The 22,919-nt window shown below is 38.7% G+C and overlaps 1 protein-coding gene and 1 non-coding gene across 2 annotated transcripts; both read right to left on the minus strand.

Moving 5' to 3' along the window:
- Nucleotides 1–249: 249 nt before the first annotated feature.
- Nucleotides 250–21,820, minus strand: LOC146310115 (MAGUK p55 subfamily member 2-like). The gene is made up of 14 exons (XM_084744446.1): nucleotides 21,713–21,820; nucleotides 14,659–14,707; nucleotides 13,471–13,571; nucleotides 13,179–13,334; nucleotides 11,513–11,683; nucleotides 10,166–10,273; nucleotides 9,023–9,142; nucleotides 8,768–8,899; nucleotides 7,796–7,898; nucleotides 4,322–4,390; nucleotides 3,920–4,081; nucleotides 3,416–3,618; nucleotides 1,928–2,056; nucleotides 250–1,823 (listed from the first exon to the last, which is right to left on the minus strand). Exons 2-14 carry the CDS (start codon nucleotides 14,687–14,689, stop codon nucleotides 1,647–1,649), a joined length of 1,662 nt encoding a protein of 553 aa, XP_084600572.1. The 5' UTR covers nucleotides 14,690–14,707; nucleotides 21,713–21,820; the 3' UTR covers nucleotides 250–1,646.
- trnaq-uug (transfer RNA glutamine (anticodon UUG)) lies at nucleotides 4,829–4,900 on the minus strand. The gene has a single exon. It is a non-coding gene; the product is annotated as a tRNA-Gln (tRNA).
- Nucleotides 21,821–22,919: the final 1,099 nt, after the last annotated feature.

Genomic DNA, 22,919 nt, shown 5'->3' on the forward strand with positions numbered 1-22,919 from the left:
TGCCGAAGATGGTTGTGAAAAGGGTGAAAATATCTTTTCCATGGAGAAATGCCTCCAGTGTTGTTCTTTGCTCTTCTTTCAATGAAGAAATACTCTCCAGTTCTGATATAACTGATGCTATCACAGCATCTATGCTAACCTCATCAGGAGCTGCCATTATTTTCTCAACACAAGTCACTTGCATGGATGCTTCTCACTGTTGTCACACCTAAAACCACACCCGTAGCTGCCAGTAGTTCCCTGACTTTTGGTGTCATACAGCTCATTGATCTGGTTGAATTGGTGAATTGGTTGAAGTTAGCCTGCGTTAGTCATGATAGACAGATGGCTCATCCAATCACCTGCCAAGCATTTTTTGAAAGTGCCTGTAGTTTTCCAAACAGTTTCCAAGCACGGCTTCCCAGTGTAACAAACCATCTCTAGTTGTTACCATTAACAGTCAAAATAGTAACTAGTTTAAGTGAGAAGTGCTAAGTAGACCTGGAGACAGTCCAGTATCCAGTAGAAAACTGTCAATAGATCTGGAACTAACTTGACCTAAGTAGACTTTCACACTGACTTAAGTTAAAATGTTATTATTTGTATTTTCCTAGACTTCCTCACTGTGGCCTGGTTATTGTAGTAACAGTACTTCCATACAACTAATTCTCCAGCAGGTGTCTTTTTCCTTCTCTAAGTGATTTTAATATATGAATGTGCATATTATACGGCTTCTTGCCTTTTCATTACCTGCATAACTGTCTGTGATCTTGGAGTGCCTGTGAGTGTGCAACTGCATTAAATAAAGAGCGAGATATGAAAGGTGGCATATGCTTTTAACACAGACAGAGGACAAATGGACCATGAGGTTTGCATGTCTTTGTTGGCACTCAATCGATAATGTCATTTATCAAGTATAACATTGTCCACCAAGAATTAATTTGGCACAAGGAAATCTGTGGCTTCTGCATTATTGTGCTTTAAACTGCAACTTTGTCAAATAACTGATCATAAAAAATCTTTCTTGCCCTTTTCATTTCATTTTTTAAAAAATTTTAACATTTCAGCTAAAATTTTTGGTCGATAAACAACAAATCAATAGTTCTGGTTTTGATAGCTGTCATAGCTTGCAGAAGTGTAACCATCAGTCCTGACCTCTCTGATCATGGAATGTAAACAATGACAAAGGCTGCTGATGATCATCAGTAATGGCACAATAATTAAAAACATACAAAAGCCTGCACTCTAAAATCCATGCAGAAACAGGGACACACACACACACACACACACACACACACACACACACACACACACACACACACACACACACACACACATGCACACACGCAGTCCTTGATGTGTCAAAGTAAAATCTGTGAACTTCTGACATTCAGGACTTTTGGAACTCATCCTTGTGTCTTACTATTCCCTCCTTCCTGACCTCCCTGCACAGAAAAATATAATCCTTTTTAAATAATGGAAGTCTTATTTCCACAATTTGAAGAAAATATCATCTAATTTATCCTGCAGAGTTGATGCTAAGCTACTGCCATGGTCAGATGCAATTTCTGTGGAAATCAATGTAAGTAAGAATTTCCATTATCTACACAGGGGTATATTTTCAGTGTCTTTGTTTCCCTCCCTCTTCTGCCCTCCACCGCCTCACTCTAGAAAACCCAGGTGACGGGCACCCACTGGGGATTTTTAGAAACCGTTTCCAGTGCAGCCTTGACGGTGCGGTAGGTCTCATCCAGGTTGTCGTTGATGATGCTGAGGTCAAAGTAGTGACCGTAGGCCGCCTGGATTTTAGCGCTGTCGTTACACGTCCTCTGCAGCTCCTCATCCTGAGACAAAACACATGCATGTTCTTATTGGACTCACAGGACCTCTTTTTCGACTTGTTCCCTGTTTATATTAGGTTCTATGCTGCTTCCTGAGTGCTTCTTACCGTCAGTGTCTTAGTCACCACCCCTGCCTCTACAGCTGAGTGGTTCATCGCCTTGAGGACCTCGAAGTCTGGAGACTGAAGGAACACCACGTAGGGCAAGAACTCGGAGGTCCTCAGCACCTTGAGTGACTAGAGTCATGTAACATCAACACACAAACCCATTTGATTAGGAGGAGTTATCTTAATAAGGGTAAATAACATTTATGGTTGGAGATTCCTGACTGGTCACAGTAAATAACTAACTTTGTACTTTCCTTCAATGTCACTTGATGTAAGATGCCCTTGAGCATGGCACATGACACTCAACTGACTGAACTGAGCTCCTCAGAGGCCAGCACGGCCTGGTTATATATAAACATATTTAAACACTGTATGTTTGAGGCTGTATTATATTGGACTGGTTAGAAATGACAGAAGTTTTTTAATATTCTAGGAAAAGTTGTATCTTTAGGAGGGTTTAATTTTAACTCTTCAGTTGTCCTGGAAAGTACATTTTAAAAGGTCAAAATCTTGGTTATTAGACCTTGTGACGGGCCAACCTCGAAGTGATTTCATTTTTTATTTTATAGCATTTTTTTGTAGCTGAGGGCACAAAATCATTTATAACATAAAGAAAACATATTAGGTGTACCACCAAACTTTTTTTGTTGATGTAAACTCATTTTTTAAATTCTTATGAACATATATTTAATGAATTTAACAGAAGAATCTTCTCTATGATGAATGTGACAGTAAACTGACAGATACGTCACATATAGGGGCGAATCCGGACTTTTTTGACAAGGATGCCCAGGTGGGCACGGACTTATTTATATTTATTTATTCATTTATCTGTTAATTTATTAAATCTAAAAAGTATTTATTTCAAACACATTATTGAAATATTAAAGAAAACTCAGAAAGAAATATTATTGAACTATTAAAGAAAGCTCAGAGTTATATCACCTCCGTCAGATGGACATCTGACAGTTGACAAAATGCTGTTTGTCTTTGTCTAGAAGGAGTTTTAGGAGAAACAGATGAGACTTAAGTAACGAAGAATCTCATTTATTTCTCATAAGACACAGAGAAGATGATTGTGAGAAACAAGATTTGCCTCAGTTGTCAGTTGTTCCTAACAGGAAGCCAGTGTGACCAAACCCAAACCAGAACATGACCATCATTTCTAAATTCTTGTCTGCCCTCTATCACGTAGAGTAAAACTTCAATGTCCCTGAGGGGCAATATGCTTTTCAGACAGTAGTTCAACATAAATACATAAAATGAAAACATACAGCACATCATATCTCTCACACTGTCACCAGAAATAGCAGATGGAACAAGAGACAATCTGTATCTATTAGTGCCACCTCTGGGGAGACTAAACCTCTGCCGTGATGGAGGTTATCTGGAGCATGTAAAGGATGTTGAGGGTTCAAAACAACAGTGGTCTGTGCCTGTGGGTGTTTAATTACTTCATAATGTGTTTGTGGCGGTGCGTGTGCGTACCTGAGGGTTGGCGTCCAGTATGCAGACGCGTCCGGCCTCCACCACCTCATGTATGGAGTCGATCTTGATTCCGTAGAGGTTGCCGTCATACTCTCCGTGTTCAAGATAGCGCCCGTTCTTGATGTCGGTCTCCATCTTGCTGCGGCTGGTGAATGCGTACATCCGACTCTCGCGATCGCCCTTTTTGGGCTTTCTGGATGTATCTGGACAGATACAAAAACACACTCTTTTGGATTCCTCAAATAATCTTTTAGTTTGTTATAGTCATTTTATGTCAGAAACTGCTCACAACAAGGTCTGTGGATTATCTTGAGCAAGATAAGATAAGATAATTCTATTAAACTGGAAAGAAGGCCGAGATCTCAGAAATCACACTAAAACAGTATAGATAGATAAACAGCAATACAGACTAGAGACAAAATATGTATTTTGGATTTTAGGGTGAACTGTCTCTTTAGGCTTCAGTGTGCCCAACAACAGACTACTTTAATAGAACATGCATACATGGAATGGTGGTGCCAAAGAGAAGTGGATCCCTCAGTAAAAGCTTGTTCTTCAGTCTCCGCCGTCCCACACCCTGAGCACCAATCAAAATGAGAGTTTTCCTTTTAAAAGGCGGGACCTTGGCCACCTCCTCGTAGAGCAGTATCTCATGTCTGTCGAACTCTGAGACAGAAAGAGAGGGAGGTTTAAAGAACAGAAAGGAGGAAGGAGGAAGAGACACAGAACACTACTTTTTCACTTATACTTGAGTAAAGAAGTAGAATCAGTACTTCTACTGTTACCGGAGTCTTTTTTTTTTACACAAGTATCTGTACTTCTACTTGAGTAAAGAATGTGTGCCACCTCTGCTGAACTGCAGGGCCAAACAAATAACAATATATTTTACAGGACTTGATTTCTCACCTGCATTTTTGGTGGTAACGTACATCATTTTCTTCTTCTTCTTCCCACCAACACCAGTACAAAGGTTTCCTGTCACATAAATGGAGCCCAGCATTATTTAGGCACTGAGACAGAGTCAGACTTGCATTAGCTGACTGTCACATTAATGCTTCCCAGTCAGTAGTTTGGTTACCAGCACATTCACAAAGCATGTTGACTATACATGCTGTGAACTGGTACAATGTTACTCCAACAAGACTGCTTTGATCGTATATTATTGTTTTTAGTGTGAGTGCCTTTTACTTCACTTTAAATTAAGTTCCACCGAGATTTGAAATCAGATTACTGGATTCAAAGTCCAGAGTGCTCCAACATTACACCATGGAACCAACGCATGCAATTATAAAGACAGGATAAAACTGACACGAACTAACAACTGGTGCAGTCCATTGACTCACTAGTACCTTAAATGCTTCATGCCCTGTTTTTAGTCTAAATACCCTTTTAATTATCATCCTGCTTTATTTAAGGTTCCACCGAGACTTGAACTCGGATCACTGGATTCAAAGTCCAGAGTGCTAACCATTACACCATGGAACCTACATAGACAGTCAGTCAGTGTGTATTCAAATAACAGGATAAAACAGGTATGAATTTCAATATCGTCACTGTGAACAAAGTTATCTGAAACAAGTTTCAACTTTTTTTTATTGATGGAAAATAAAAATATAAAATGAAAAAAATGTATTACTGTAAGGAACAAACAGAAGATTTATTTGGAGGTAAAAAAGAAATAATTGGCTTGGCATTTCTGCCTTATAGCCGAGGTCAATTATTTAAATATGACTATATATGCAATCATGAAAATATTGCTACATGTAACTTTATTTTGAGATGACTTCTTCCAACTACAAAAGCAGTTTATTAACCACGACATATCTGTCAATCATCTCTGCTCAGCCAAATGACTCCTTTGGTTAAATGTCAGGAAGGTATGAAGGTATGAAAGAGTAAATACCACCCATGTACATTTCAATGAAGAGTTAAAAATAAGGGAAATCATATATTTATTTTAGTCTACATCATATTTAGAGAAAATCCACATGAAAAAATGCAGTGTTGGTTAAGTGATGAGAGATGTTGAAACCTGAGGTGGAGTGGTTACTATACCAGCTTGTGTTTTTAGCTGCATAATTGTACATAAAGCAATTCAACAACATGTTAGGCTGAGCAACAAATTGCAACTTTACAATTGGGCTGAATGATTTTGAAAGAATATCTAACTGTTTTTTAACTATTTTGACTGATATTGCAATTCCAATATGACTTACAATAAGATATTTTTTGTCATTTTGAATTGAAAAACGTTAAAACAAATATGGTGTGATTTTTTGCAGGAATCTGTACAAGTGAAGATTTTTTTTTTAAGTCTGTAGATTGTGACATGTAGGACAGGACATCTCTGCCTCACCACATTCATTCATTTAAAAGTTTTTTTTAACATATTTTGCCTTTATCAAATATTGCACCTCCTGCAATTTGAAAATTGCAGAAAGCCATATTGCAATCTCAATAAAATTTGATTAATTGTGGAGCCCTACATTACAAACTGAGTCTAACTAACTGATTGAAGCAGAGAAAGTTAAAGGGTTGCGTGATGTTGAACAGTGACTGACAGCAGGGTCACACAGGGTGCAGAAGTGCTGCAAAGTGCTCTTCACACAGAGCTCTGCAGACCACTCGCAATCTGCAGGGACAGTTTCACCATCTGTTCTATATTTTGCACATGCGGCGTGTCCACCTCCTGGATGTCCCCTGGTGCAAACCTGATTTTGCCTGATGAAGGTCTAGTACCGAAACGTCCCCCTCATTTGTTGATTTGAGAGTTATTGTTAGTGTCTGCCCTTGTGGTCTACCAGTAGGGCTGGACAGACAATCTAAATTGTACTGAAATCACAATATGGCTTTCTGCAGTTTCCAAATTGCAGGAAGTGCAAAATTTGTTAAAGGCAAAATGTGTCAAAAAACTTTTGAATGAATGTCAGGAGGCAGAGATGTCCTGCCCTACACATCAGATTATACAGACTTCAAAAAATATCTTCATTTGGTACAGATTATTACAAAAAAAATCATATCTCTATCAAGATATGAATGATGTAAAAATGATCATATCACAATTGCAACATCAGTCAAAATAATGTCATTTTTTCAAAATAAACTTATCTACCAGCAGAATCCTCTTTCCTGCTCAGATTTTTTAAGAGCTCCATCAAAAGCAGAGCCTTTTCTGCCAGTTCTAACAATGAAACAATACTGTTGCATTGTAACCTTTGACTTTTTTCCCCATAAATCACTACTATTAGTCACCCTTTACGTCTGTCTGAGGGTTAGCTTGGCTCTTTCCAGAGTAAGGCTGGATATCATTCAAAAATGATACTGGAAACTGTATCGATTCCTTGGTTTCAACACTGGTTCCTGAATTATATTTATTCCAATATGAATTCTTTTTTGACTACAACTGTTGGTAAAAAACACAAAACAATGATCCCCATCTCTGGTTGTAACTTAGCACTTTTTCTGCAAGGCTCACATTCTGTTGGACAACCAATCCCCAGCATTTTTAGATGAGAGTATAAGCATGCTGCGTGCCTAATGGCTCCCTAACATATTTACGCCTTAGGTATAAAAAGGTAGGTATATACGTTTTTCGATACTTGATTGTATTGAAGCCATTTGGTTTAAAGTTCAGTATAAAGCCCTAGTCCAAAGGTAACGAAATCCACCAACCAGCACCTCTGAACCTCACTGATTAACATGTTATATAATTAAAAATAACAAATTGTTGTAAAGTCAAACTATTCTTTGGTCAGCACAATTTGCATGACAACCAGTGGAGACTCCAGACTCCACAACCCAGGAGTCCAACAATGGTATCAATCTTCTTATAACAGGTGGTGCTTATTATTAGCTAGATGAATTGGAAGAACATGACAGTCACATCTCTGAGCTTTGCTGTCATCCTCTACAGCCAGCTGTCATCTTCATATTCTTGCTTGCACATTTTAAGCCTGCAGCTCCTCCAGACATCACACTGTTTTACAGTCCTCACACTGCAGTCATTTTCTATAACCTCTGAGTTAATTAAAGCTCATTTGGTACCAATGAGAACTATTTCCCTGACATTTATTTGCAGGCCTGGTGTTTCACCACCAGATGGCAGTATAAACAGCAGAGGACTGAAGATGGGAACACTGCCTCACAATGTACAGTGAGCTAAAGGATTACAGTGATAGAACAAATCCATAGATATTAGAGCTGTTCATGTTTCATTTTGCATGAAATGAAGATTTAAATGGCTTTATTTTCTTAATTCTGTTGCTCACTGTCACATTGTGTTTGGTGTTTTTATTCTTTTATTTTCCTTCATTCATGATTATACTGTTATTGATCTTCATCATCTTTTCTTTGTTCTAATCATTCTTTATTTCCAGTTACCTGCAGGTGCCAGTTCCACATCTCTCTTGACGAATGCTTTCCTCTTCTCCTCCAGCATCTGACTGGGGATCAGCCCTGCGCTACCACCCTCCACATGACGGGCCTGTATAACACACACACACACACACACACACACACACACACACACACACACACACACACACACACACACACACACACACACACACACACAGAACACATATGTCAATAAGAGCTGCAGCTAAAGATTATGTTGATGTCATTTAGTCATTGAGTTTGTGACAGACAGAGATGCCATGTCAAGAAAGGAACCTCAAACCTGTGAAATATGATCTCATGAGAGTTTTGCAAATCAAGGGTTCTCTTCTAGATACAACTGAGAGAGATAGGCACAGCTCCAAAAATAGAAAATCATTTCATGGTGGCCTGTGTTTTAATTGTGTCAGGTCGCCACAAATAAATGAATGTATGGGCAACACTGAAACACATTCAAGCCATTTTTTGTTCTTGTTGCTGGAATCCTGTGCAAAGGTACAGAAAAAGTTGTCTTGTCTTTTATTTGTCTCACTGAGGCGAGACTGAGTTCACATGGTCCACATGTCCAACGTGCCTCCTCTTCCTCTTTGCATTACCGACATGCTCCTATGATAAGCAAGCTCTTACAGATCTTGCAGCTGATCTTTCTTTGTTGCACTGGGGGTGAAATGCTCCCACAATGTAGCCATTTTGTTATGGCTGTTCACTTTTCACTTCCTGGTCACTACTGCAAATGTGCACTTCTCAGTAGAGATGGAAGGAATGGGAACGTGGCTCACTTGCTACTTCCATCAGCTCCAGAAAAACAATGTTTAGTTCATCTCCACAGCGTTAGAAACATGCATGATAACCAACAAATTAACCAACCAACCTGTGGTCCTGTGTTTTTATTACATGTCAATCTAAAGAAAATCTACTTTTGAACACACATGTACACATGCTGTTTTCATACTCCACCTGCCACCAGTTGACGTCATCCTGGTTGACTATCTGCAGGATGTCTCCGGTCTCAAACCTTAAGCCCGCCTCCTTACAGGGAATCAAGTTGTCATTGGCTGGGTCGTAGTCATAGTGACACTTAAAGAACACCTGGACAAACACAGATATAGACAGAGGTCTTTATCTCAATACACACTCCTGTCAGCTTGTGTGTCCTCACTGGTGAATTTGACCTGTAGTGTGATCACTGTGTGTGCTGTCTGGATCTGTCACCTGTCTTGGAGGTATGGCTTCATGGTAGCTGGGCAGTATCTTCAGCACTACACTTCCACTGGCTGCTTGCAGCTCCTCCTGCAGCACCCTGGGGTCCTGGCCCACCTCTCGTCCATTCACCTTCAAACACGTTGGATAAAAAAAAGTTTCTGAACCGATGCTAGGGCTGCATGATTCTTGCTAAAATGAGAATCACGAATTTTCTCTGTACGTACTGAGATCATGGTTCTCTCATATGGTGCATATTTTTTCAGCAAAAAGTTATTGCACTCTTAGATGCTCAATTAGAAAAACACATCTGAGATGCTTCACCTTTTCAGACCGAAGAGGATGACAGTGTTGGCGGGTAAATGACCCGGAGCTGATGTTAGCTGCCAGCCTGACACATAGTGTGGCTAACATTAGCAGTGCTAACAGCAGCTGTTGCTCTGCTTCCAGGTTAACATCTGTGTCTGTGCTTAATGTGGTCACGTTTCTCCAGTTGAGTGATTATATATCACTTTATTCTGTCACAGTCTACATTCAACGTTATATTCATTTTCCAGATTAAAACACTGCCACACCACGCTGGTTTTACGAGCTGTCATCTGTCTGACTTTGCTGATATAAACATACGGTGTATGTTGAGAGGGGCTGCTGTCTGATGGGGGCACAGCCTGTAGGAGAGACTATGCTGTCCAGGAAAAACACAAATGGCTGAATCTAAAGCCAGTGTTTGATTTGTCTGATCTGGGCTACTGTAGAAAAATAACGGTGAAACATGGACTCGCTCCCTCTGTTGATATAAAGGGCTCATTCTAAGGTAACAATTTTTATTTTCAGGAGATTATCCACGAATGAAAACATAATTATGAATATTACAGTCCCTGTCTGCCATATTCTAGCAGTAAATCCCCACAAATATAAGAACTTGTTGAGCCAAAAACATTAAAATAGAGGACCCAGGATAGAGCCACGAGGCACCTCACAGTAAAGATAGAACAGATCCAGACTGTTTCCACCTCCGTCAAGGGCCTTTGTGCTAAGCTAAGCTAACCTGGTTGCTGGCAGCAGCTTCATATTAAATTTCAAGGCTCTCCCACCATAAATTGAAAGAATGGAAGCGGTCAGTAAAGGTCGCACTTACTTATTGGTTGATCTTACCTCTTTGATGATATCTCCGACATGCAGCAGTCCTTGCTGGTCTATCATCCCTCCATGGAGGATGCGAGCTATAATCAGCTCACCACCCTCCACCTTGAACGTCACACCCTGAAACACAGATGATGCTGGCCATTGTTTCTATCATCCATGATAATAAAATCAGCATCTACAGTAGTTACGCCAGACTGCCCATGACCTGCTGTTGTGTGCTGTTAAACCTCTTTAAACTGTACATGGAAAACCACATCTATTACTGGTATCATGGAAGCATCCACTGGTGCCGAACATGTTATGCAAACTTGTCAGGATGAAGGGAAAAACTGACACAGACATTTTCAAAGGTGTCCCTGGACGTCTCAATTCAAGATATCTGAATGACAATGGGCTCTATTGGTTCAAAAGTGTCTCCCCTCTACAGACACATCCACTTTATGCTAATCCCATGCAATTTGGGGTAAAAATCATCCATGCAGTATATATGTGTTATTTTGGTCAATTCTATTTTAATATACCTCCCTAAACAGAACTGAGTTAGTCTAAAGAGTAACCATTTCACTGAAAGGAGACAATTTTTTAAAACTTTGAAACTTTTTTGTCTCACAATATGAAATGACCTCTAGTGACCTCTAGGATAATCAAAGTTTCATGAAACTTCACAACTACAAATTAGAGACCTGGAGCATTCAGATGGTGTATGGCTTTCCTAGTTATACTGACAATAAAGGGTTTTCAGACCCATTTCTAGACCAGAAGTGCTCACCCTCAAGTCAATGTACAGTTTAATTCTTAGAAAAATCTCAAAATATGAAAACTTTTGGATACCAAATCACAGCATTATTTTTTCTGTGATGTTCCTCAAGATCTTGGTGTCTTAGTCTGGAATTTTGGTGGGAGTTTTCACCATTTTTATTAATTCTCACATGGTCACCGCTACAGCAACTTATGAGATGTGATCAGAGCAGAGGTATGGAAGTAATGATGCTCTAAATCATTAGATACTCTAAACATTCAAAATATGAGTAAACACAATGTTTTCTTTTACAGATTTATGATGGGAATAACAACACATAGTGCTGAGTTTTTAGGTGCAATAGTTTCAGATGATGTCTACCACTTCTATGCAGCACATAGAGCCTCTGCACCCCCATAAAGATGACAAAAATGCATCTATGATAGGGAGGAGTGGAGTGGACTAAAACTAAAAGCACACCATTCAGGAAAAAGGAACTAGAGCCCAGATTTCTATTTACAATATTAATAATTCAGCTGCATACTTAACTCACTTCTTCAATGCTTTAACAAACATTAAGAGAGTTCAGAGGGAAAAAAGTACAAACCAACACTTACCAGATGCTCCCCCGCCACTTTGCGTATGCCCACCATGCGGATTGCGTCAGGTGGCGGGTGCAGGTTTTGTTTGTGGTCGTCCTCAGGCTCGTGATCCACAAAATCACACGGGCTGGGGGGTGAGCTATCACACGTCTGGGACGCCACTGAATCATGAGTCTCTAGTAGAGACTGAAAAAGGACAAAACAATTAAAAAGGAAAATCCCTGGTTTAACTAAGTGTGTTAAAAAAAAGAGCCCAATCTTTTCTAACAAACATTTGTTTTATTGTCAGATGATTATGTAGAGCCACAACAGTTAATCGATTATTAATGATAATGATAATTTGATAATCGATTAATCGTTTTGAGTCAGTTTTAATAAAAAAGTCAAAATTCTTTGATTTACTGACAGTCATCATTGACAGTCAATGACAGCTTCTAACAGTTACTGGCAGTTATTAAAATCATTGACAGTCATTAACAGTTATTAACTGTTACTAACATCATAGACAGTCATTAATGGTCATCAACAATCAGTAAGAGTTCCTGACAGTTATTAACAGTTATTACAAGTTATTAACATCATGCACTATCACTGATAGTTATAACATTTATTAACAGCATTGCCAGTCATTGACAGTTATTAAAGGGACACTCCACCCAAAAATTAAACTTCACTCATTATCTACCTGACCTTCATGCTGATTGAGGGTTGAGTTTAATTTTTTAGTTCACAAAACACTGCTGGAGTTTCACAGGAAAACAGAGTTGTATAATCTCCCAAACAATGGAAGTGAATGGTGACCAATTTTAAAATGTAAAAGAACAACAGAATAAAAAACATAAAATACCTCTGTACTGCTCGTCTGGTGTAATCCAAGTCTCCTAAAGCCCCAACATGCCAAGTTGACTAAAAAAATGTTATTTACATTGTGTTTTTCGCTTGAATCTTCACTGTAGATCTTTAGCTTGGAGCCACATTTACGTTCACATGCACACTGTCTGAACTGAGTGTGTGTGTGTGTGTGTGTGTGTGTGTGTGTGTGTGTGTGTGTGTGTGTGTGTTGTGATGGTGTGCAAACAGCATGTTAGGACTTAAAGAGGCTTGGATGATGTCAGACAAGCAGTATGGAGACATTTTATGGTTTCTTTCCAGTTTTTTTTTATGTTTGAAAACTGGTCTCCGTTCATTTCCATTTTTTAGGAGATTCTGCAGCACTGTTTTCCTGTGACACTCCAGCACTGTTTTGTGGACTTAAATCCAACCTCAATCGGCATGAGGGTGAGTACATAATGACTGAATTTTCATTTTTGGTTGAACTATCCCTTTAACAATTATTAACATCATCGACAGTCACTGACAGTCATTAACAATTGTTACAGTTTTTAACCATCATTAACTGTCATTTATAGTCATTACGCTTATGACCAGTTACACACATCCACTATTGCCTAATCAAGAAAAGGATCAACAGATTAATTAATTAATGTTTACAGGGAAGGTTTAAAGAATCTGTCCAAACATGGAGTACATGTTTAAACCTATTTTTCAAGTGACAAGATCGTGACAGGATTAATTCATTGAGAAAATGATCCACAGATTGATTGATGATGAAAATAAGTGTTAGCTGCAGCCCTAAGATGATGGTTTTCATATCACATGTGTATGTGTGTGCGTTCCACACCTGGAAGTGAGGCTGTGTGAGTATGTGGGCGAGCTCAGCTGCAGTGTTGGAGCGGTGTGTGAAGGGGTCCAGGTCTCTGAGGATCTCCTGCAGGAGCTCCACGTTGTTCTCCCTCACTGGCGACAGGCGCGGCTCCTTCAGGCTCTCCTCTTGCTCCTAACACACAAAAACACACAGAAAATATAAATACACACAGACGAAACAAAGGGATCAAGACGCATCATTACAAGAGGTCTATGTTGAGAATCAATTTAATTTAAAGTGGGTGTGTATTTGTGTATGTGCATCACACCAGAGGGCTCTCCATGATTCCTTTGAGGTAGATGAGGTCCAGGTCATTGGCCGTGGTGGAGCTGTTGGTGCTGTCACTCATCGCGTCCAACACCTGGGGCACTGTAACACACACAAACACAGACACACACACACACATACACACCAGGCAGAGGGACAATAAGAGGAGAAAGCAAGGAAATTAGACAGTAGCAAATGAGACAGAACGGTCTCTGCAGGACAGCTTTACATGAATATCAATCATGGGACATATTGATCTTTTTGGCTTCATAGATACTCTTTGATGTTGAAATTATACTGATCATTACTGTGATCAAGGCTCTTTTAAATTAAAGAAACACAGATAGATGCCATTTTCAAGTTAAAGTTTAAGTTAGAGCCACTGTTTGTAAATATTCTATGTGATTATTTATCCTTCACATTATTCTGATGGCTGAGGTTTGTACTAGAACAGACAGGTGGCAATTTTGACCATTTTCAAATTGATAAATGTTGAATTAAAAAATCCAACACTGCTGGAACCTAACTTCCCTAAAAATGTCAGTATTTTCATTCATTTTATATAAATTATACATCTAGCCAAAAAGATGTGATGACTTACTTTTGACCTATCTTGGTTGCTCAGCAACTATCATCAACTCTGTCAATAAAACTTCACAAGTGGTCTCGATTTCCTATTTCCTGACATTAAAATACAAATAGTTCATTAATAAGACTCAATTAAAATAAAAGTAGGGGAGACCAGGGATGGTTGTAACATGTTTGTGTCAGCACCTATAACTCATCTAATTTTTGAGTTGTAGCTCTCACGTTTTGAAACAAAGTACTCATGTGTTTCTGGCTTTTTTCGGTTTTATTTCTGTATTTGTTTCCAGCCTACAGGGTTAGCGTTATTTTTTTTGTAATAGTTTCATAATTTTTATACACACATTATAAATGCAAAAACAACATGTTTATAATGTTATAAAATACATTTAACTTGTTCTCACTGGTAAAATACTTCAGGAGTGACTACTGAGGTGAGGCACTTCTTTTACTCAAGTTAGAGATTCTTGTCCTGGTGTCCCTGCTTTTACCCATTAATGAGCCCCTCTGTAAACTGGTTGTGAAGAGTGGATGTGAATAAAGAAAAATGGTGAATAATCATATGATGGTAGGAGCTGATGGGGAGGAGGGAGTCTGGTCTCACCAGGCTCTGTTCTGGTGGAGGCCACAGGCATGGTTGAGCTTCAGTCGATCTGAGGGAGAGAAGTAGGGAGAGACAGAGTGAGAAGTAAAGAGTGGATGAAATAATCTTTTACAGTGAGTCCAAAAAACTGAAGGAAAGAGATGTTTTGAATTTTAGAAGCTGAATAAAACCCCCTATCATAATCTAGATTATTTCTAGCAGAAAGGAAGTAGTTCCATTAGATTATAAAGTAGTTCTGGTAGATTCTACAGCAGAAAGAAAGTAGGTCCTATATGAAATTCCCAGTGTATTGTTTTTGGTACTCTGAGTGCCACAAGCCGAGTGACATTTAGTCCCATTATATTATATGGCTGATATCTCCAAAACTCTGCAACTCACCAAAAAAGGTCTAGAAGCATGAATTGCACTGGAGGCCAGGGGTAAAATATGTGATTTTGATTTGGGGGTGAACTGTCCCTTTAGGTCAAAACTCCTTGATACACATGCAGTTGTAGGGAAATGTTCACATTAGCTCAACCCAAACATTTTACTCCGCTCATTTGCAAATATTTTATATTTTGCCCATAAGGAACACACTTAAACCTTACGCTGTTCCAGTGCAGTTTCACCACAGCAAACACAAACACACACACACACACAAACACACTCATGACAGGCGATGACTTCAGCAAGAGAGGGCGGGGCTCTAGCGATTGTTCTGGAATTGAGCAGCTGTACTGAGAGAGCAGGAGAGAGATATAAAGTGAAGAGAGAGGGGAGGGAGAGGGGAGGGGAATGTGGGCGTAGCTAATCTATACATCGCCATGACAACACATAATACAATGGAAATTGGGGAGAGAGAGGAACAAAGAGGCACACACCCCCTTTCCCTCTAATTTCTGCAGCTTTAACACCATCTATCTATCTATCTATCTATCTATCTATCTATCTATCTATCTATCTATCTATCTATCTATCTATCTATCTATCTATCTGAGTTGCTATGCCATTACAGCTCGTGGCTGCCATGGAAACCTGCCCTCCTTCAGTTTTTATTTCACACACACACACATTTCCATTGCTGCTTATGCTAGAGTAGGCATTACACAACACCTCAGGCAAGAACAGCAGAGGAGAGTGGAAGACAGGATGACGTTAAAAGAAAAGCTTGTGAAGAGGAGAGGAGGATGGAGGGATGACTGGCTGAAAATTTGGATTTACATCCATATCAGCTTTTCTCACTGATTTTATACAAACTGTTTAACAGCCAATGTGATGGGAAACAGTACAAGATACTGATTCTGGGCCTGACTCCAGACAGGAGGAGGAAGCTGGACAGAAAAAAACATCCCTACCAGTATTTCTGGGTAACACTTCTGAATTACCTTAAAGGACCAGTGTGTATGATTTAGTGGTATCTACTGGTGAGCTTGCAGACTGCAAACACCTTATCACCAATGGCACTATTCCATATGCAGAGCTGGACTGGCTCGACTTGGTTTGACTCGGGCCGTCTGCTACAAAAGTGCTGAGAGCTGAACATAAAGAGATTTTAAGAAACGTCCCTCTGCGCTCTCCTGCACATGAGCTGAGTATCACAACACTCGCTTTTTTGCAGGGGAGAAAGGAGGCTCGTCACAGGTTGGCCGTGGCTGGCGAGACATCACCACAGCCAGGTGGATCGGGCTCAACTCCAGAGTAGGTGGACACGGCTGAAAGTGATAATGGAAATGCAACTGGGCGCAGTGCGGTTTGGCTCGGTCAAAAGCGCAGGTGGAAAAGGCCCACTTGAAACTCATGCAAAGCATGAAAGGCTGTATCTAGAGCCAGTGTAGGCTGTATCTAGGGACGCAGCTTAGGCAGCAGACAGCAGCCACTCTTGCCCAGCAAGAACGCCCTGATGGCCCAGACGTTATTAACAAGGTGGGATAGATGACAGCTTGTTAAACCGGCCCAGTTTGTCAGCATTTAGATGTAGAAAATGAAAATAAGGTGAAATGTAGGTTGTGTCAGAATAAACTTGTATATAACCACTCAATTGGACCAAGACAGACACAGATCATAGAAATGTTATGATGAACTAGATAGTGAATGCAAAGATGGCGCCCATTCAGTCCAATGAGAGTTTCTCCCCTGGCGCATAAGCCAAAAAAGTTTTCCAGCTTCAGGGTTTACTTCCTGAGTTCCCGCTCAGCCCACAGACTTTAAACTGTGGAGATGTTACAGATTTGCATGTTTAAGGAAAATATTACAAATATAAAACCTCCACGGATCAAAACTTCATAAGAGTCATAACTGGTCTTGTTTGCAGTTCAAGGTGTCCTGACAACAGTTTTATAGATGTTTCTTTTATAGTGGTGGTCTATGGGGGAAAATGCTTTTTTGGGCTGGTGTCACTTATCTGTGGACTTCAAATCTGGTGTTGTGTTCAGGTGATGTCTTTGTGACAGCGGCACAAGCAATAATAGTACGTGAAAACGCCAGGGAGAAAGTTGAGAAGTTGTCTTTTTAATCTCTAACTTCAATGGAATAGTTACCTTCTTTTGTATCCAGATTACATAATACTGTTACACATAATCTCCCCAAGCCTACATAATAAAAACATTTGCACATAAAACAGATAATTAAAATGGAAACGAAGATGTAATCAGAATGCAGATGCATTAAGTAAAATTGGAGACTATTAGTAGGATTACAATTTATACATAAAGAATGATATTCTATCATGCACAGTGCACGCAGCTGCCAATTTATTATCATGACCTCTAGTGAAAAAATGCTGCACTGGGTGGAAATTTAACCATTTTCTGTCTTTAAATCAATCAGTCTTACAGCTGCAAGGATTAACTGATTATTAATCAACTATTAAATGAATCTGCCTCTATTTTGATGACTGAATTTTGTTTTAAATGTTTCAGATCCTTACATGTGAATATTTTCTGGTTTCTTTACTCCTCTCTGACAGTAAACTGAGTATTTTTGAGTTGCGCACAAAACAAGACATTCAAGGATGTCATCTTGAACTTTAATCAACATGTTTCATCATTTTCTGACATTTCATGGACCAAACAACTAATAGATTAATTGAGAAAATTGATGATGAAAACAATCATTGGTTGCAGCCCTAAAAACACTGTATTAGTCTGAACAATTTCACCATATCTTGTAAAACTAACAGAAAGTAATCAAGTTACATTACTTAAATATTGTGATACTCAGATTACGTTACCGACTACACTTTTTTTTAACAAGTAATTAGTAACCGCATCTGAATATATTTTTAAAGCGACCCTTCCAACCCTGACTGCATGTACAAATTGCTATTTCCACTACAGTTTGATTTACAAAGGCCAAATAACATGAATTTGTTGTTAATACAACAACTAACAATTAATTGGGACCCAAATAAATAAACAAATGCAGAACTCCATGTTGGTGAAGATGGAAAACAGAACAGTAGGAAAGAAAAAAGCTTACTCAGCTACTGTTCATCTGAACTACAAAAAAACAGCCCAACACACACACACACACACACACACACACACACACACTAATTACTGATCTCGCACTGCTGTGACCTCCATCTGCTCCACTCTGTCTCCCTCTTACTGCTCCACCTTGCCTCTCTTCCTCACATACTTTTCTGCCTCCATCCTCTTTCCCTCCTCACTGTTTTGTCTCCTTCCTTCTCCTTTTCTCGTCCTCAGACATCATCAACTCCACCCAGTCCTCACCCCCCCCCCCTCTCCCTTCATTCTTCCCCTTGCACACATGCCCCCTAATGTTCCCTCCTTCCTCTCCTCCCTCTCTCCTGACATCCTCCCCTCCATTACTCCCTTATTTATGCCCCCCTCTCCCCTTCACCACTACCCCCCCCTCCTTCTGTCTCCTACCATCATCCATCTGCTCAGCTGCACCAATATGTAAAGAAGCAAACGTTGCCAGGTGCACACACACACACACACACACACACACACACACACACGCACCACCGACTTATAAATTAATAAACTATGATAACGGATAACAATGTAATGACACATGAGACATTGATCTACTTTACAGTTTAGCAATAAACTTTATTGTCCAAAATGACATTAGATCTGATGTTTTATATTTTTAAAGATTATAAATAAGTATAAATGAACAAAAAACACAAATAGAACAAAAAACAGTCCATATTGATTTTGAATTTAGACCAAATATACATAAAATGCTGCTTTTAAAACAAATAAAAACAAACAAAAAAATAACAATCTGCATGATGTTCTGTCAAAAAAAGAAAGGAAAGTTTTCATACTGGTGTTTATTGGACAACATATTCACTGATACTATAAAGACCAATATAGCTGCGATATCAGACAATAATATCGGCCAACAAATGTATCTGTCAGACTCCAACCATTACATACAGTAGTAGAGGTGTAAAAAAATATCAAAAATATTGAGTATTGTGATATTATGTTTTGTGATACTGTATCGATTCTCAAAATACTGTATCTGGATATTTTGATGCATGCAAAGATTCATGCCAGTAGTTAATTTTTTCTTGCATTGAAACCCACAGCTGCTAAATAGCTGTGTTCTTATGTAGTTTCCTGTTGGGCTGCACAATATGGTAAAAGTCATATTACAATTATTTCACTGAAATTGCATTTGCAATATGATTAGTGGGAATTATACTTTTTTGCATTACAATTTTAATTCTGACTGGAAAAAAACAAATTAAAATTGTGATGATGTGACATTTTTTGGGGTCTGCACCAAACAAACATGTTTTCTTTCATTGGGAGAACAGGACTTTCAGACTGGGGCATCTCTGCAGCACTAGCACTTTACCGCAATACATTTTCTCACACTTTTCCTTTTTCAAAAAGTTTCCATTTGATCCGAGTTCTGTGATTTTGCACTTGGTCATATTATGATTACGTTAATTTTGTGATTAATTGAGCAGCCCTACTTCCCTGTTCTAATTGCATAACAAACTTAACTTTTCTTTATCTATGTTATGCATATGATGTTGTGTTATTTATACTATAACTTTCCTAAAATTAGATTAAATAGCAAATATATCACCTTGCTTACAGTATCGCAATATATTGACTTGAACCCCTGTATTGTGATATGTATCGAGTCACCAGATCACCAGTGTTTTGCATACTGCCATGTCACGTAAACATAACAACTTAGTTTTAACTGTATTGTTGCCTTCAATGTAGTTCCATTCAGTCACATTTAGGGCTGCAACTAATCATTGTTTTCATAGTCGATTAATCGGTTAGTTATTTTCTTGATTAATCAGTTACTAGTTGTTTGATCTATAAAATGTTGTAATGTGGTGAAAAATGTTGATCCGTGTTTCCCATAACCCAAGATGACGTCCACAAATGTCTTATTTTGTCCACAACCCAAAGATATTCAATTTACTGTCAGAAAGGGGTAAAGAAAGCAAAAAAATAGTCAAATTACAGAAACTGAAATCATGACTTTTTTTCTTAAAAAAAAAAAAAATATATTCCAACTGATTAATCAATTATCAGAATAGTTGGCGATTAGTTAATCGATTGATAATTGCAGTCTAGTCATGTTTGCCAACTTCCTCCTTCACTCTCTGATATATTTGATACATTATGTGTTTTCACAGAAGTTGTTAAATTAAGAAGTTAAATACATGTGAGATTTTTCTGGGTTTGACCGTTGTTGGAAACATTTGGGAAATTTTAAGTATACAGCTTAACAAAATACTTAATGCATGTCTAAAACATTTTAATGCATAAATGTGACATAGCTTTAAGTTGCCTTGATTTGAAGCTGCTAACTGTTTTGAAAAATTTTGTAAGAAAAAAAGTCAAAATTCTCTGATTTCAGCTTCTTAAATGTGAATATTGTCTGTGTTTATTTACTCCTCTCTGGCAATAAATGAGTTGTGGACAAAACAAGACTTTTGAGGACGTCATCTCTGGAAAACACTGATCAACATTTTTCAATGTTTTTGGACATTTTATGGACCAAACAACTAAAACAGAAAATAACTGACTGATTAATCAACTACAAAAATAATCCTTAGTTGCAGCCCAAGTATAATATTCCTTCTTCCAGTGATGTTTACTACAATCTGTTAATTATTGTCTTAATTAATTGTCTATAAAATGTCACAAAATGGTGAAAAATCTTTATCATTGTTTCCCAAAACCCAAGATAACTTCCTCGAATGTCTGGTTTTGCCCACAACCCAAAGATATTCATCTTATCCGTAAATATTCAATTTTAAGAAGCTGATATCAGAGAATTTTGAAATCTTTTTCTTAAAAAAATACTGAAACCAATAAATTATGAACAAAATAGCTGGCGATTTATTTAATAATCAATAATAATCGATTGGTCGTTGTAGCTCGAATTGTAGGATATTTTGATGCCCATATGGGTGTAATGGATATAAAAGGTTTAATGGTGTGTGTGTGTGTGTGTGTGTGTGTGTGTGTGTGTGTGTTTGTGGGTGTGTGTGTGTGAGCGGGTGGGAGGTGTCAAGTGCGTGGTCACGGTTCCGGTGACGTCAGCTGAAGCCCATCAGCAGTGTTATTGAGTGTCTCACAGGCTCTTCTCTTCATCAAACCTTTTTACTGTTAACTTTTGGATCACTGTATCATACTCAGTGTGTGTCCCTCACCTAACACACGTACACACACACACACACACACACACACACACACAAACACGGTACGCACACACACGTGCACAGTCTTTTAATTACTCTCAGGGGTCACATATAACAAAGCATAATGACGCAAACACACACGCGCACGCACAAAGGCTGCCAGACAAACAAAATGCTAACGCAACAACACAATTTGGATATAATCTCCGGTTCGCGCGACTGTGAGCGTTCTGTTACAAACACTCCCGCGCGCACACGCACGCACCTTTGTCATGAGTCCAGTGTAACGTTGGAGCGCACGAGCCTCAGTAGGAGGCAACATGAAGAAGAAAAAGCATAAGATGCTGAATAATAACTATAACATACGTGAATAGAGCCGCCATGACTGTGTGTGCGATAAATAAAAAACCGTTCACGTACCTTTCAACACAATGAGACAGGATTCCCGCTGTCTGTGATGTCTCGTGCGCTTCTTGTTGTCGTCTGGCTTCTTTTAGCCGTCAGCGACAGCAATTCAGTGTTAATTTCATCAGAGAAATGCACATGGCTTCCGGGTAAATTTCAGACTAATACCCTCTGGTCAAACGTGTATTATGTTTAAATGCAAAACGAAGGTTAAACTATTTTTTTGTTTTTGTCGTGACATAAAATAAGAATGACCGAATCTTTGTGGTATACGCTATGAAGTAAGTGGGACTTTAACGTTTAACGATCAAACTTTATTTTGAAGGCAGATTCAATACATTTCCTGTTAAATCCTACATATTTCTGGGACCTTGACAGTCATCGATGCGGTGCTTTTTATTATAGGAGTATTAAAGGGCCAATGCAATGTTTTTGTTTTTTGTGGTTTCTAGAGCTGCAGCGATTAATCTATTAATCTATTATTAAATTACTATTTTGATTAGCAATTAATTACTTTGAGAAAATGAAAAAAGTCAAAATTCTCTGATTTCAGGATTTCATTCTTAAATGTGAATTGATTGAAACAAGACATTTTAGGACGTCAGGCTTTGAGAAACACTGACAACATGTTTACGCCATTTTAGAACAAATTACTGTTAACTGATTAATTATAAAAATCATCTTTGATTACTTGACCATAAAAAAATAATCTTAAATTGCAGCCCTAGGGCCCTATCTGACAGTAGAAAGCGCAATGTGCAGTGGATTTGATTTATTCAAGGTGTGTCCAAATTAATTCACTCATTAATTCACTGGCGAGTTCAGGTCGAACATGCAAAAATCCAATCAGAAAATCAGCTCTCATCACCTTTAAGAAGCAAGTGCGCCAGGAGCGCAAACGGTGGCAGCATGCCTGCGGATTTACCAGGAGGCCAGGCTGTGACAGAAGCGCAGACCCTTTTCTCTCTCGAGGTCAAATATAATGTCTTGTTCTATGTTATAGATCATCATTGTTTAATCCTTGTTTTTATGGATCCCAATAAACACACAGACACAAACACTCCAGCTGCTCCCGCTGTCATACTGACTGACTGACTTTATAATTATTATAAATTGATCTCCATATATTGCGCACTCTCGCGTTTTAACATCTCGAACCAGGATATCTGTCTCCTCACTATAAAAATCTTCTCTCTTTGTTTTCTCCTGGTAAATCTGCCGT

The sequence above is a fragment of the Lutjanus erythropterus genome, chromosome 19 (assembly GCF_056507025.1).
Source record: "Lutjanus erythropterus isolate fLutEry1 chromosome 19, fLutEry1.hap2, whole genome shotgun sequence".
Lineage (NCBI taxonomy): Eukaryota > Metazoa > Chordata > Actinopteri > Lutjaniformes > Lutjanidae > Lutjanus > Lutjanus erythropterus.